At 37.3% G+C, this 14,368-nt stretch overlaps 2 protein-coding genes across 2 annotated transcripts; one reads left to right on the forward strand and one right to left on the reverse strand.

Moving 5' to 3' along the window:
* Positions 1-1,486: 1,486 nt before the first annotated feature.
* Positions 1,487-3,173, forward strand: LOC130998911 (uncharacterized). Its single transcript, XM_057924348.1, has one exon. It carries the CDS (start codon positions 1,619-1,621, stop codon positions 2,888-2,890), a length of 1,272 nt encoding a protein of 423 aa, XP_057780331.1. The 5' UTR covers positions 1,487-1,618; the 3' UTR covers positions 2,891-3,173.
* Positions 3,174-3,238: 65 nt separating this feature from the next.
* LOC130998901 (RNA demethylase ALKBH10B-like) lies at positions 3,239-8,180 on the reverse strand. Its single transcript, XM_057924340.1, has 7 exons — positions 7,298-8,180; positions 5,438-5,550; positions 5,220-5,337; positions 4,901-5,017; positions 4,698-4,813; positions 4,278-4,432; positions 3,239-3,959 (listed from the first exon to the last, which is right to left on the reverse strand). Exons 1-7 carry the CDS (start codon positions 7,812-7,814, stop codon positions 3,542-3,544), a joined length of 1,554 nt encoding a protein of 517 aa, XP_057780323.1. The 5' UTR covers positions 7,815-8,180; the 3' UTR covers positions 3,239-3,541.
* Positions 8,181-14,368: the final 6,188 nt, after the last annotated feature.

Here is a 14,368-nt window from a genome sequence, read left to right on the forward strand (position 1 = left end):
TGAACGAACTTGGCAAGCCTAATAAAAGATTAAAAATAACAAAATACGTGTTGAAAATACTCAGGAGACCTCCTATTCCACAGTGATGTTCCATTTCTTATTCCAACCAAGAGATGGTTGTTACTTTATTACTCCCTCCGTCCCGTTAATAATGACACGTTTTCCTTTTTGGGTTGTCCCGTTATTGATGGCACGTTTCATATTTTGGCAAAAATAAGGGAGTGATTAATGTTAATTAAAAGCCTAATTAAACCTATTTAATTAAAATCAAACCCCTCTCACTTTAATTCTCTCTCTCTCTTCCTTTTTAAAAAAACTCTCTCTCTCTCGCTCCCGATGACTCTCTCTCTCTCTCTCATGCTCACCCTTGCCGCCTCTCCACCTCCACGGCGGCGGCGCGGCGACTCCGCGTCCACCCACCTCCTCCGCAACTTCTCTCTTTCTCCTCTGTGCGTCACCTCCATTTCCGCCAGATCTCATCGTCTCCTCCACCTCGCCGTCTCCTCCATCTTCACTGTCATCTCGCCTCTCTCTCGCTCCAGTCGCCTCCGCCATCACCTCCTCCACCGTAGCGCCACCTCCTGTACTGCGCCGCCTCCAACGTAGCGCCTCCACCTTCGCGTCGCCTTTCCCCCCAAGCTTCCCTCTCCAGAAAAACCTATCGGCAGCCCCCATCCACCCCCCTCTGCCTCCGCCTCTTTCCTTATCAGATCTGTGCCTCCAAGAAGACGACCGCTCGTCGATGCAGCCCGCGCCGCCCTCCGCCTTCACCTTCCACCGCCTTCATTTCTCGCCACTCTTTGTGCGGCGAGATTTGAGATCAGTTTGTGGTGAAGAAATTTACAGATTAGGAGACAATTTCTTTAATTTCTTGTAAATGTTTTTGCCCATTTCTTGTTGTTGGAGGCAATTTCTTGGATTTCTGTTTTTTTTTTTTTGTAAATCAATTTCTTGGATTTCTGTCACTGGTTCTTTGTTGGCTGTTCAAAGGATGGTGTGTAGGGGTAGAGGGAGACGACAAGCACAAATAAGGGGGGAAGGGACGGCGCCGGCTTCGGCGCCGGCCTCGCCGGTGACGACGGCAGTATATTTTTGGAGAAACAAATGCCTCCTTTGTTAACAATATTTAAGATTCATTAAACATGTGGGACATACTCTAATACAACTCTCCTTAATACCCGTGCCGAAAAGAAACGAGCCATTAATAACGGGACGGAGGGAGTACTATATTTTAAAAATATCATAATTACCTACTAAAATCACTAGGAAAATACGTGTTGAAAATACCACAATTAATTTACCATTAATTTCTTTTAGATGATTTACCTTTTTTTTGTAGGAAGATTTACCCTCAAATATTTACTTTTTACAATTTTGTATTTATTGAAGCGCATCCAAAGAAAAAAGTTATTAAACGCAACTCCAAATTTTATTTAATAAGCCCAACTGAACTAACGGGCTAAAGCCCAAATCACCGGCCCAAATAAATAGTCTGCGTTCAGCTGTAGCCATCGTAGCCGGTAACAGGTAACCGTCATCTCTAAACAGCAGCGACGACTGAAATCCCAAATTCCCAAATCCCCGAAAACCGAAACCCTTCAATTCAAAAATTCACACTATGAATTTCTTCAAATCTATCATCTTAGACGATGAGGAGCCTCCAAAACCCGAGAGTCCACACGAATCCGGCCTGGAATCCGCCGTTAACCCGCCGGCCGAAGATCAGAGTCCGAATGGCACCGATCAGGGCGCGGACGGCGACGGATGGAGTTTCGGGAGCTTGATCAAAACCCTAGCCACCAGATCGGAATCAGTGATCGAGACTTACAGCAGAGATCTGAAGGAATTCGGCTCGGGTCTGAGGAAGGAATCCGAGATCATTCGGGAAGCCGCGAGCCGAGCCGTGAAGGAGCTCCCGGCGTCAATCGAAGCCGGAACGTCGGCGGCGCACGGCGTGCTGAAGTCGACGGCGGAGATAATCTTGCAAGAGCCGCAGTTTTCGGATGGGGAGTCCGAGACGCCGGAGATCAATCGGAGCGTGAATTCGGGGCGGTACAGTAGGTTTGAGGCTCAGTTGAGTGCGATTCAGAGTGATTTGAATACGTTCTGTCAGGAGCCGGATGATTTGGAGGAGTACGAGAAGTGGAGATCGAGCTTTAAGCTCGATGAAAAGAGTAGCGAGATCGAAGGGTTGACTGGGGAGAATGGGGCTTTGGATGCTAATTTTAGAAAGATTGTGCCCAATGTAGTCGATCATGATACATTTTGGTGTAGGTATTTCTACAGAGTGGATAAACTCGAGCAGCAGGAGAAGTTCCGGGCTAATCTTGTGAAGAGGGCGATCTCGGTGGATGAAGATGACGATGAGTTGTCGTGGGATGTTGATGATGAAGAGGAGAAGGATGGTGAGAAGGCGAAAGGCCTGAGTGATGATGGGAGCTCGGTTCTTGGTGAGAAAGGAGGGAGTTTGGGTGGCGAATCTCAGCTTGAGAAGGAAGGAGGCAATGCCGCTGTGGATGATGAAGTTAAGAAGGATGTGGTTGAGAAAGATGAGGCTGTGGATGAGAGAGAAACAGAAACGACGTCTGATAGAGTTGCCAGAGAGAGAAGTGGTGAGAGATTGAAATCTGACGAAATTGTCAAAGAGAAAAATGATGAAAATGTGGTTGAGAAAGGCGAAGTTACAGAAGTGGCGAAGCCTGAGGTGAAGACAGAGGAGGAAGATATGGGGTGGGACGAGATTGAGGACATTGGAAGTGACAATGAGAAGAAAGTTTCGACTAGTGAGAGGCCCAACAGAGAAGAGCTGAGGAAGCAGCTGAGTGCTGCAGAAGATGATGAGGATTTGAGTTGGGATATTGAGGATGATGATGAACCAGTGAAATCTTGATCGCTGCAAGTAAGGCGTGAAAATGGCTGCATTGTGAACCTCGTCGTGCTAAAGCTGTTGGATCGGCAAATGGAAGGGATAACAAAGAATGATCCCATTGAAGCTACCTACCAAGTCAATATAAATTTATTCAAACTGATTATATGTGTTTTGATTCTTTGCTGTTACTCTTCATGTGAAAGTATGCTGTAACTGCCTTTGTTTATGTGGCTCAATGTGTTCATTGATGAAGAATTGTAAACCTCTATTTTAAGATGCTATAAAAAGAAACTGCCTCTTTCAATTGATGTTCTATTTTCTTGAATTTAGATTACATCTGAGCAAATGTGACACACTGCACATTAGAAATATACTGACAAAAAGGAATAATTTTTTAAATCATAAAAAAACTTCAACCTGAAGATAAACAAGTTGATACAACAATGAACCCTCTCTTGCCTAAACTAACCCTCAACCTCAACTGTGGGAAATTCAAAAATATAAAATTTCTGATTCTAAACCTATTTGAATCGTAGCCGAGTAAACCCTAAAGAAGCACCAACTATTCTCAGCTGGAAAAATTGCTTCTTTGCAGCATAAATAATTGCAAAATTCAACTAAAAAAAATATCTAGCAGGTTGCTGTTGCATACAAAAATCACAGCACCAATCTTCAACTTTGTGTATCTAGAGTGGAAGGAAGAGGAAGAAACCGCTGTCTCTGTGCGCGTGGTGGGAGGTGCTTTGCAGGTTTTGGCAACCCGACACTCCACGGAAGGAAAACCCCGGTGCCACCACGTGGGGTTCCTCCAGGACTCACAGCCATTGGGCCCACTGGCGCGAGCATCACGACAGGAGACTGCAGAAAGCCACATTTGGGGATTCCATCCAAAAGCTCATAGCTATCTTGCATGGTGTACGGAGCTGTGAGCCCTCTTTGCCATAAGGTCATGGATTCGAAACTACTCTCAGCCTCGGTCCGTCTGAGACTCCTCACCCTGAAGAAAGAAATGCTCACCCTTCTGTTTAGAGAGGAGCACATAGCATGCCTTGCTGTGTCTGAACTATTTCTTCTCATCACTAAAAGAGACCTGAAAATGTCCAAAATTGAACTTACTGGTTTTTCGCAACAGACTCGACTTATAAAGTGTTGGTGGATTCAAACTTGAGACATTTGATCACAAGAATACTCGCTCCACCAGTAAGTCATGCCCAAGTGACTAACAGAGCTGTACTTAATTTGTGTTAAAATTAGGTTCTTGTGTTAACCAAAAGCAACTACTTAATTTTAACATAAATAAAAGTGCAGAGGCATAGATTTTACAAATCAAAGTTCAAGGCTCAATTGAAAGAAAAGGAAAAAAAACATGAAAAGAGATTCAGTGTTCACAAATAAAAGTGCAACATACCCTTCCTTGAGAGAGAGGGTGAGGGGTCCTTTGTAGTTCCCTTCACTATCACTGAAGAGCGTTCGACCGAACGCCATTGTTGACTCTGAGAGGAGCAGGATGGAGAGAGGCTGGTCCAAGTGAGGTGGTTTCAGGAAAGGGTGAGAATACTCTCCCTGCACAAATAAACTATTCTATTTTGTAATCTTCCTTTTAGTATAGAGCTGTGATGAGGCACTCACTAAAACATTGACATTCTTAGGACTCGTTTGTTAGTCAGTATGGAATAAGACGAATATTTTAACTATGATGCCTTTTGTCATATGGTATCAACAATATGTTTGATACGACAGAATTAACAATATTATGTCTGGTAGAAAGATTTAAAGCTCACTTAAAAAAAAGAAAAAAAAGAAAGATCTAAAGCTGAGGGATGTATACCTCGTCAAAGAAGTTTATGATGCAGCTATTGGGTTTCCTGTTCTCTGGAATCTGATGCCACTGAATCAAGTGATCGATCACATCCTGAAGAAGAGCTGGAATCGGTTCAATGTAGCCTGTTTCGACAATGGTGGAATGCTTCTTCGTAAATACAAGAGTGACATAAAAAGTAGTTGATGCATTTGAATGTAAACTTGCCATACTCTTTTGAAATTTATCTGTAGCATCTTCTTTGATCTGCCCAAAAATGGGAACCCCAAACTGGATCAACTCTCTCTTGTTCCCTTTCACTTGCTGATTGTATAATATGTAGGTGTCTCCTGAGATCAATAGAAAACATATGATAAGAAATCTTTCCAACGTGCAAGTTTAGGAGCAGGAGCCTGAAAGTTTCTGTTAAGAAGCAGATGCTGCACAATGTTTGTCAATGAAGTAAACATGAATAACTATAAATCTCAACTCATAACTTCTGGCAGCAAGAGACTAAAACTATTTTAACGCCAAGAGAATCACAAGATCTACCTGAGAGTTCACCATCCCGACCAGCCAAACGGAGTTCGTTCACAAAGTCATTCAACTTTGAGAGCTCACCACCAGTGAATATGTCTTCGTACAACTTAAGGCCTCTAACAACATTCACCTGTCATCCCATGATATAGGTACGATGATCAGAAGAAGCTCGCTGTATGTGTTGTGCACGTGAAACAGACACACACACACACAGAGGGAAAGAGACTTGCCATTTGCCCCTTTACTGGCTCTTTCGCCACGAACCCTTTTGTCATCTTGATCTGGGCTTGGCGCGCCTCACATTCTTCATGGTTAGAACATAATATCTGCAGTTCTTGGGATCCTGCAATCCAGAATAAGAAAAGAAATTGCAATGGTAAACAATAACTTTTCAGAGCCTATATGTAAACAGCAACTTTTCAAGAAAATTTAATCTTTCCCAATAGTATTTGCTAATATTGTCATTTTCGTTCTTATATCTTTTTTACAGAATGAATTGGCAGAAGCATATGCTGTTCATAAAGTGTTGCTGATAATTTTATTTAAATACTTTTCTTTTGAATTTTGACCAACTTTTAATTTGTGTTTGCTATGGAGTGATTACTTAAAAGTTACTCCATGGTATATGAAATGAACAATTATCAAAATTACAAAGTATGGTGAAATTTTTTCCTTCACAAATTAAAAGGTTTAAAGTGTAAAATGTTTCAATGCAACGCTCTGCTTGAACTAACCAAAATTCTCGTTAATAAAGTCATGGGTAGGTATATATTATTAAATCCTCATTAATTTAGAGTTTCTTAATACTATGCCAAATACATAACAACAATAATATTGTTATAAATTTATAATATAGCGCATACAAACTTTTCTTTTGGCACTTATCATTTACAAAATTAACACTATGCATCACTCACAAATGTACTATATAAATACTCCCTCCGTCCCCAAAATTAGTTCCCCTTTGGGGACGGCACGAGTTTTAAGGAAAATGGTAAAGTGTATTGATAGTGGAGAAAAATATATTATAATTAGTATTGGGAGTGACGAAAAGGTGAAAAAGTGTTATAATTAGTATTGGGAGTAGTGAAAAAGTGAAAAGTAAGAATAAATAAAGTATTATTAGTGGTGGGGTAGTTGTCCAAAAATAGAAAGAAAGAAAGAGGAACTTATTTGGGGGACGTCCCAAAATGGAAAAAGAGGAACTTATTTCAGGGACGGAGGGAGTATCATTTATTACTATATCACACCACAGTTGAGAACAATTAAGGCATTGTGCCGCGCATCGTGCGACTGTAAAACTAGTAATTAATCAAAATTTACGTCACAAACCTCACATGAAATAAGCTAGAAAATTTAATCTGAGCTACTTTTGACGGTACCTCACCGCATCTCCAGGTGTACTTTCTCTATACAATAAATGACCAAATTTGACGTCACAAACCTCACATGTTCACAGGACTCGAGGAATTATTTCTTGATTTGTGAACTTCTGGCCGTTTCGTTACATTTTCAATACTATCACCGTTCATATCATGTTAAAATTAATATTGAAAGGGATAAAAAGTAAGACTAAATAAGATATTATAAGTGATGTATAATTTGAAAATAGAATAAAAATATTTTTTTGAACCTTCTAAAAAAAAGTATATGAAGTTTGATTGTGAATGGAAGAAGTATTATTTTATCAGAATAATCATAGTAGGAACACAGAAAAGACAAAAATTAATAACAGGTTATTATATTTGGAGAGTAAAAATTGCTTTAAACACATCCATGTAAACGTGACAGATTATTAAATGAAAAATGAAAGCATCTTTTCCTAAGAATATTCTGATATACAAGGATAAATGAGTAAAATTAATTCAATTGGTCAACTAAGAGGCGAATAAGAAACAAAACACAAAAACGAACATCAAGATTAAATTTTGAGGAAACTGGTCATCTAAATGATCCAGAATTTATTGCTTAGTTTAATCAGTGAAATCGCGAAAAATGCTGGAAAATTTATCACTTACCCAAATAGTGTATATAATGATAAAATTTGGAGGAAACTAATCACAAAAACGATCGATGATTTATTCACTTACCTGAATCAGTGTAATCACTTTCTGGCGAATCCACCACCATCGTCTCGCCGCCGTCTTCAGCAACCGTTTCTCCTCCGGCATTATCACTACCGTCGACATTCTTCTCCTTCTCCTTCTCCGCGTACTCCTCCTTAAACGCGGATGTACAGCCACCTCCAGCGCCCACAACCACCACCTCCCGTTTCTTCTCCGCGACTTTCTCGAGCTCCGCCATCACATCAACAATCGGGTAGTACTTCTGCATCTGAAGGATCGGCACCCAATTCAGCCGCCGGTGATGAATCGCCGCAAAGACCGATCCGTAATCCGCCCCTCTGCCGATGCTCTCCAGCTCCTGCAGGTGGCTGCAGAGTGCGTCGATGATGGCGTTCGCCGCCGCGAATTCGCCGCGGAACCACGCGATGATAGCGTCCTTGGCGACAACCTCCGGCACTGGCGCCGACCGAAGCTGCGGCACCACCATCGGCTTTGCCGGGACCCGGTCGCCCTGTAACAATACGCCGGCCGCCGGCGCCATATCAGCGAATATTCACGTCGGCGAAAAGAAAAATTGGAAAATGCGGATTGTGTGTGAGTATTATTGAATCAAATTTGCGATGAATCGTTGTTAGTGTGTATTTGGTTAGATTTGTTCGGAGTTATATTGTTGAAAATGAAGCTGAAAATGTGAGAGAAATTGGTTAGTGTGGAGAGCGGAAAAACACGAGAAAAAGGTGGTGACGAAAGCGAGGGTTAGGATCTCGGGGTTTAGGTGGAATTAATGTGGTTTGCTGGGGCATCTAAGCCAAATTTGGGAAATTAATTATGTACTTTATTTTACTTAAGCTTCTCATTCATATCTCAATATATATAGGTAAGATAAAACAAGAAATAATATCATACTATCATTTAATCAACACTACTTAAGGTTTTCATTTTAGTACAAGGCATGTATTATGGACGATAAGATTTTGTTTTCGTTTTCATAGAATTATGTGTATTTTTATAAACATGAATATATGTGTTTTTTTTTTTTTTTATGAAATATATGTGTCTTTTACTGTACCGTAATTTGTGTTGGCATCCAAATTTCCAATATAATAAGCATGTGTTCGTGCACAAAGATAACATGAGCACAAAATATATACTTGTATCAACACAATATGATACAGATAATGAAAATTTTGTATTGACATGACAATATATATAATGAAAATTTCGCACCATTCGTGTCAAATACTAGGTGCGATAAAGAATGAGACAAATATGTTACTTACATTGTTCGTCTCAATGTTTTTCATGTCAAGATTTCTCGCACAAGGTGTTAGAACGAATGGTACTGTAAACACAAATTTTGTATTTCAATTTGATAAAATACAAAATGCGTTACAAAGATAATTTGATAGATTTGAAGATAGATTTATGCGGGTTGTAATCTCTAGTTAATCATCTGATTCTTTTCTTCTATTTGATTCTTGAACAAGTTCAAAGGTTCTTGAAATACTTGATTTGATGACGTCAATCCAAGGGACTCAAGTCATGATTTTGGATTGAACGTTGAACTTGATTTGATTTGAGAACATTCTTAGAATTTGTAAGAATGCCTTGAAGCTTTTGAACTTGATTTCTTTGGATACTTGAAGATCACTTCAAAGATTTGCAGGAATACTTGAAGATTTTGAAGGATACTTGAAGATTTGAACGCTCAAATACTTGAAGATTCGAATGATACTTGAAGATTTGAATGCTCAAATACTTGAAGATTCGAAGGATACTTGAATGTTGCCTTGAAGATCTTGAAGATTTGAAGGATACTTGATGAATACTTGAAGACTTGATAGAATTCTTGAAGATACTTAAAGAATACTTGAAGCTTTGATAGAATTCTTGAAGACACTTGAAGAATACTTGAAGCTTTGAATAGAATTTTTAGAGATGCTTGAAGCTCTTCAATTCTTGCAAGACTTCACTTGATACTTGATAGAATTCTTTGAACTCCTCAATCTTCCACTTCAACTTGTGATACTAGAGAGAATTCTTTATGCTCTTCGATCTTCCGCTCCTTCGAATTGTGATAATGAGCACCCCAACACCTCTATTTATAGATTTTAGAGATGGGCTTCATGGGCTTTATGAGCTTTGGGCCTTCATGCATGGGCCTTAGGGCCTTAAGTGGCCAATAAGCCCATTAATTCATTTTATTAAATATTAATCATATATATCTATTTAATTAGGAATAAAATCCCATTTAATAAAATAGAAAATATAATTGAATATTTAATTCATGAATTTACACGTGGCACGATTTAATTCGACGACAATTTAATTGTCTACAGGTACGAAATATGAAATGGCCAATATTTGGCACGAATGGTGCAAAATAAGATATTCGTACCATTTGTACCAAACAATTGACACGATAAACATTGAGACGAATTGTTCTAATGTGTCATTTTGTACCATTCATCCCACAAAAATGACAATAAAAAAATAATAGACTTCCAGTTTGTTCTAATAAATCTAACTATAATTGATGAAAAAAATTAGAATCAATATTTTATTCATTTTCCAAACAACTACTACAAATCATATGAGAAATTTAATGCAAAATAACATAAAATCTAGAAAATCTAGCTAAATCCATGTTACGAACTGTAAGAAACTGGTTCAACAGTGCAGGTGAATCTTCCTCTGGTTGGAGAATGTTTTATATACCCTTTTGTTACGAATGGTACGAATTGGTCTTTACATACCACTTGATGAGATAAGAGGAATGCGTCACTTGGCGATAGAGGTAATTAAATACTAGAATGGTGTGAGAGTATTTTCTTCTCCCTCCTGACACGAGGGTGGTGCTTATGGCCAAATTGGTGCTTGACACGACAGATCTTGGAATGAAAGGTACAAATTTGTACCATTTCGTTTTTCTTAGATTTGAATTTGCATCTTATAATTTTTGTAGATTTGCAACTCCTCAAAATTTTGGAACTCATCGGAGAGAGAGAAACGAGAGTGAGTGAGAAAGAGAGAGGGCATGGATTGAGACGCGACGACAACTAGGGCTTCAGAGACAAAGAGAGTGTAAAAGTAATAGAGAGAGTTGATATTTTTTTGTACGTACATGAGAGAAGGGCATGGGTAATTATGTTCAAAACACTTAACTTTAGCTCTAATTTATAATTTTAACTATAATTTATTGAAATTATATTTAAGGGCATCTATTAAATTTCATTATTTTATATGATTAGTGTAGAATTCAGTGCAAAATTCATTTCATAATAAACTTAATTAGGGTAAATGCAACGAGCACTGAATAGTGTAATACTGTAATGTATTGTTTTATTCAAAATTCTATTATATATTATCGTCTCAAAATATAAAACACACAAAAAGCAAGTTTTTTGAAGTGCTTATGCATTCCACGAATGACACTAGTTTAATTGAAAACTATGACTTATGAAATCGGGTTGCTTCTATTCCCTTCTTTTTAACTCTAGTTTTCAATCTCGTGGTATACTAAATACTCAAAATACATTTGATTTATCAATATCCACAACTTCAATGTTTATCCTATCATCTAGAATTTTTTAGATAGCAACTCATAAAAGATAGGACAAATGAAACAATTTTTGAAATTTTAAATTAATTTTTTTTATAGAAATACTTCCTCCGTCCATCAAAAGTATTCCACTTTGGCCGGGCACGGAGTTTAATAAAATATGTGATGATGTTGATGTAGTGGAGAAAGGGCCCCACAACTTTATGAGATGTGTGGTTGAGATTGAATTTGGGGTGGGTTTTTTGTAAATAAAGAGTGTTTGTAAGGATAAAATATAAAGGTGGATGGTGGGACCATGGCTTAAAAATGAAAGTGGAATACTTTTTGCGGACGCCAAATATAGTAATTGTGGAATACTTTTGGCGGACGGAGACATTGGAATAAATATTAAAATTGAAAATTATTTTTAGATTGCACTAACAATAAATTAAAATTAAAATTACAATCATAATTGTTAGATAGAAAATTGAGAAATACGCTCTCAATCCATACATTGACAAATCTCTTAATTAGTTGAGCATTTCTACTCCATTTTATTGTTTGAATTTAGAATATTCTAGATATCTAATACATGTTTAAATATCTTCATCATTAACGTGTATACTTTTCAAACCAATGGAAAAAATACACAATTTATCTAAATTTTATTAAAATTATGGTTTGAATTTTTATAAAATCACAAGTTGGGACAACGTCAAACTGAAGATGCAAAGGTTGCATGTTCGACTTGCGCGAAGGTTGCATGTTCGACTCGCTTTAACTGAATTTCCATATCTAAGTATTTATTTCTAAAGATTTATGTATAATATCTTTTACATCCTAGTTTTGATGCGCTTTTATAGCAGAATTTTCTAACATAACATATAAAAAGTTTATACTTTTTACTTGCCATAGGTCTAAAATACCTTCTAGAACTTTTTCATTCAAATACATATAATTGTAATTTTTTATTAGCAAAACCAATATATAAGAGAGTTATTGGTTTTGCTAATACATTCAAATATATGTATTACTAAATACATTCATATACCCATATGGGGGAATACACCTATGGACTATTTTTCTCCTCTAAAAACAAAGGGATCTCAAGATAGAGATCAAAACGAAACTTTACAAGCAAACTAAGACACCTAGGTTCGTTGCTTAGCCTAATCATTTACTTGCTCCATGCCCATTTATAATGACCTAAATTTTTTTATGATTATCAAGTTGAGGAAAAGCTCCTTGCTGATGTTATTCAACCCGGTGACATTGAAGTTACTTTTAATGACATTGGAGCTTCGGAAAATGTAAAGAAAGTCGTGAAGGAATTGTTACTCCTACCTTTGGAACGGCCAGAATTCTTCAAGAATGGACTGCTTAGCAAAGTAAATGCCTTTTGTGTTTAAAGCATTTGAATGAAATTGATATATATATATATATATATATATATATATATATATATATATATATATATATATAGGGGAGGGCTAAAATAAGAGCATTTCTTAAGATATAAAATAAGAATCATTTTCAGCCCTTAGATTATCAAGATCTACGGTTGATTAGTAATCCTGTTTGATGGATTTATGGTCCTGAGTTCGAATCCCAAAGATAGCAAAAATTTATTTTTCACAATTCATACCTTTATACAGCGAATTCATACGTGTTCTACATAAAATTCATACATTAAAAATTGCTCTTATTTCTTATTTTAAGATGTGCTCTCACGGTAGCCCACTCCTATATATATATATATAACTGTGTCCTTGGCAGCCTTGTTCGGGAATATTGCTCTTTGGGCCTCCCGGTACTGGTAAAACAATGATTGCGAAAGCTGTTGCCAAAGAAATTGGAGCAACCTTGTCACAGCCCACTATTCCAATGACGAATTAACCGGGGTTATGACTTGGTGTGAACAATAAGAAATGGAAATGGACAATTACTTAACATTAAAGTATATGAAAATATCACTCATAAATAAAAAGTTAGGATCATATATGATCATTTGGATACTTATAACACATACACATAAATGAGAACTGATTAAGGTGGGTTACCCAATAACACGTGTCACAACTTCATAACATAGAGTTATCCTAATCAAAGTGTTTTTCAGCGGAAAACGTGTGAGATATACATATGAAGATGTATACTCAAGGTTACATTTCTTGAAATGTCAAAGGAGCACCCGCTCAACATCATTCCATTTCATCAGCTGCTCAACCTGCACATTTAGAAATACATGCAGGGCTGAGTATAAAAATACTCAGTGGGCATAGCCGAAAATACATTCATGCATACATATATAAATTGAACTGCCATAACAGTAACACACAGGGGTTTTCTTAAATGACCTGCGCTTACTAAAATATTTCTTTCATTTTCATAAAGTCGATCGGCCGATCATTTTCCTTCATATGATCCATATCTGTTCCTTTCTGTCACGCGCCGGGAAGGAGGCCTCCTTACCACGGACGCCAAGACCGGTCGCAAGCGACTCGCGGTCTCCATAAGTGTACACGTTAACCCTAGCTAGCGACCTTTGTCTAGCATAGGATCCCAATTGGATTTCCTTTAAAGTTGGCGAACCAACACAGATAGGATACATATAAAAACATAAACATTTTTGGCAGTCAATCATTTCATAAACATTTCATTTCATTTCATAAACATTTCATTTTCATTTCATAAGAGTCATTTATCATTTGGGCATAATAATAATATGAAATTAACATTTAAAATCATCTCATGCATATATTCGTATAAGAGGCCTACGACACGCAGGGGATCTCTATATACGTATAGTAAAAGTAATGCCCACCTGATTAGGCAAAGCCTGTCGTTTATCCTTATCTCTGAATCGGAATAGCAATGCTAATCCTCCTGTTGCTCAAAGCCTACAAGAAATCTATTCTCAATAGGTCTCCTTGAATTCTAATCTTAAGTCATGGTGTAGTGCTTAATATTCTATGATTCACTTAGCCGGGTTTTCAAACTTTAATGAATAAATAATTGAAAACATTTTCTCTTGAGTTAAGAACACCAACAATATTCTTACTCATCTTTTAATAATTGGAATTATAAATAAAACCAATTAAATCATAAATATTCTTATTGCAAAATATAATGCAATTTCATGACATGCTTAGCATATAAGTAATTACTTAAAATATGCACTTCATAATAATAATATTATTATGCTAATTATCTTTAAAATAATTAATCAAACTTAATAAGTCTAATTAATTAAAATAGTGTATCTCCTTTAAATAAAAATCTGCATAAATCCAATTAAATAAAATTAATAAAGGCCCAACAGATTTAAAAATTAAAAGCCCAGCTGAAACAAAAATAAATAAAATCTCGGCCCATGACTCGAGCCCACTACTAATTAAATCGGCCCACTCTCTAACAAATTTTTCAGCCCAACACTAATTAAAAACCCGGCCCAAATTTAAAACCCAACTCCTAACCCAAACCTAAAGCCCAACATCCCACCCCCTTTTCTTCCCTACTCCCTCTCTCGGTCACACTCACAACACAAACGCAGA

This window comes from Salvia miltiorrhiza, chromosome 1, assembly GCF_028751815.1.
Source record: "Salvia miltiorrhiza cultivar Shanhuang (shh) chromosome 1, IMPLAD_Smil_shh, whole genome shotgun sequence".
NCBI lineage: Eukaryota > Viridiplantae > Streptophyta > Magnoliopsida > Lamiales > Lamiaceae > Salvia > Salvia miltiorrhiza.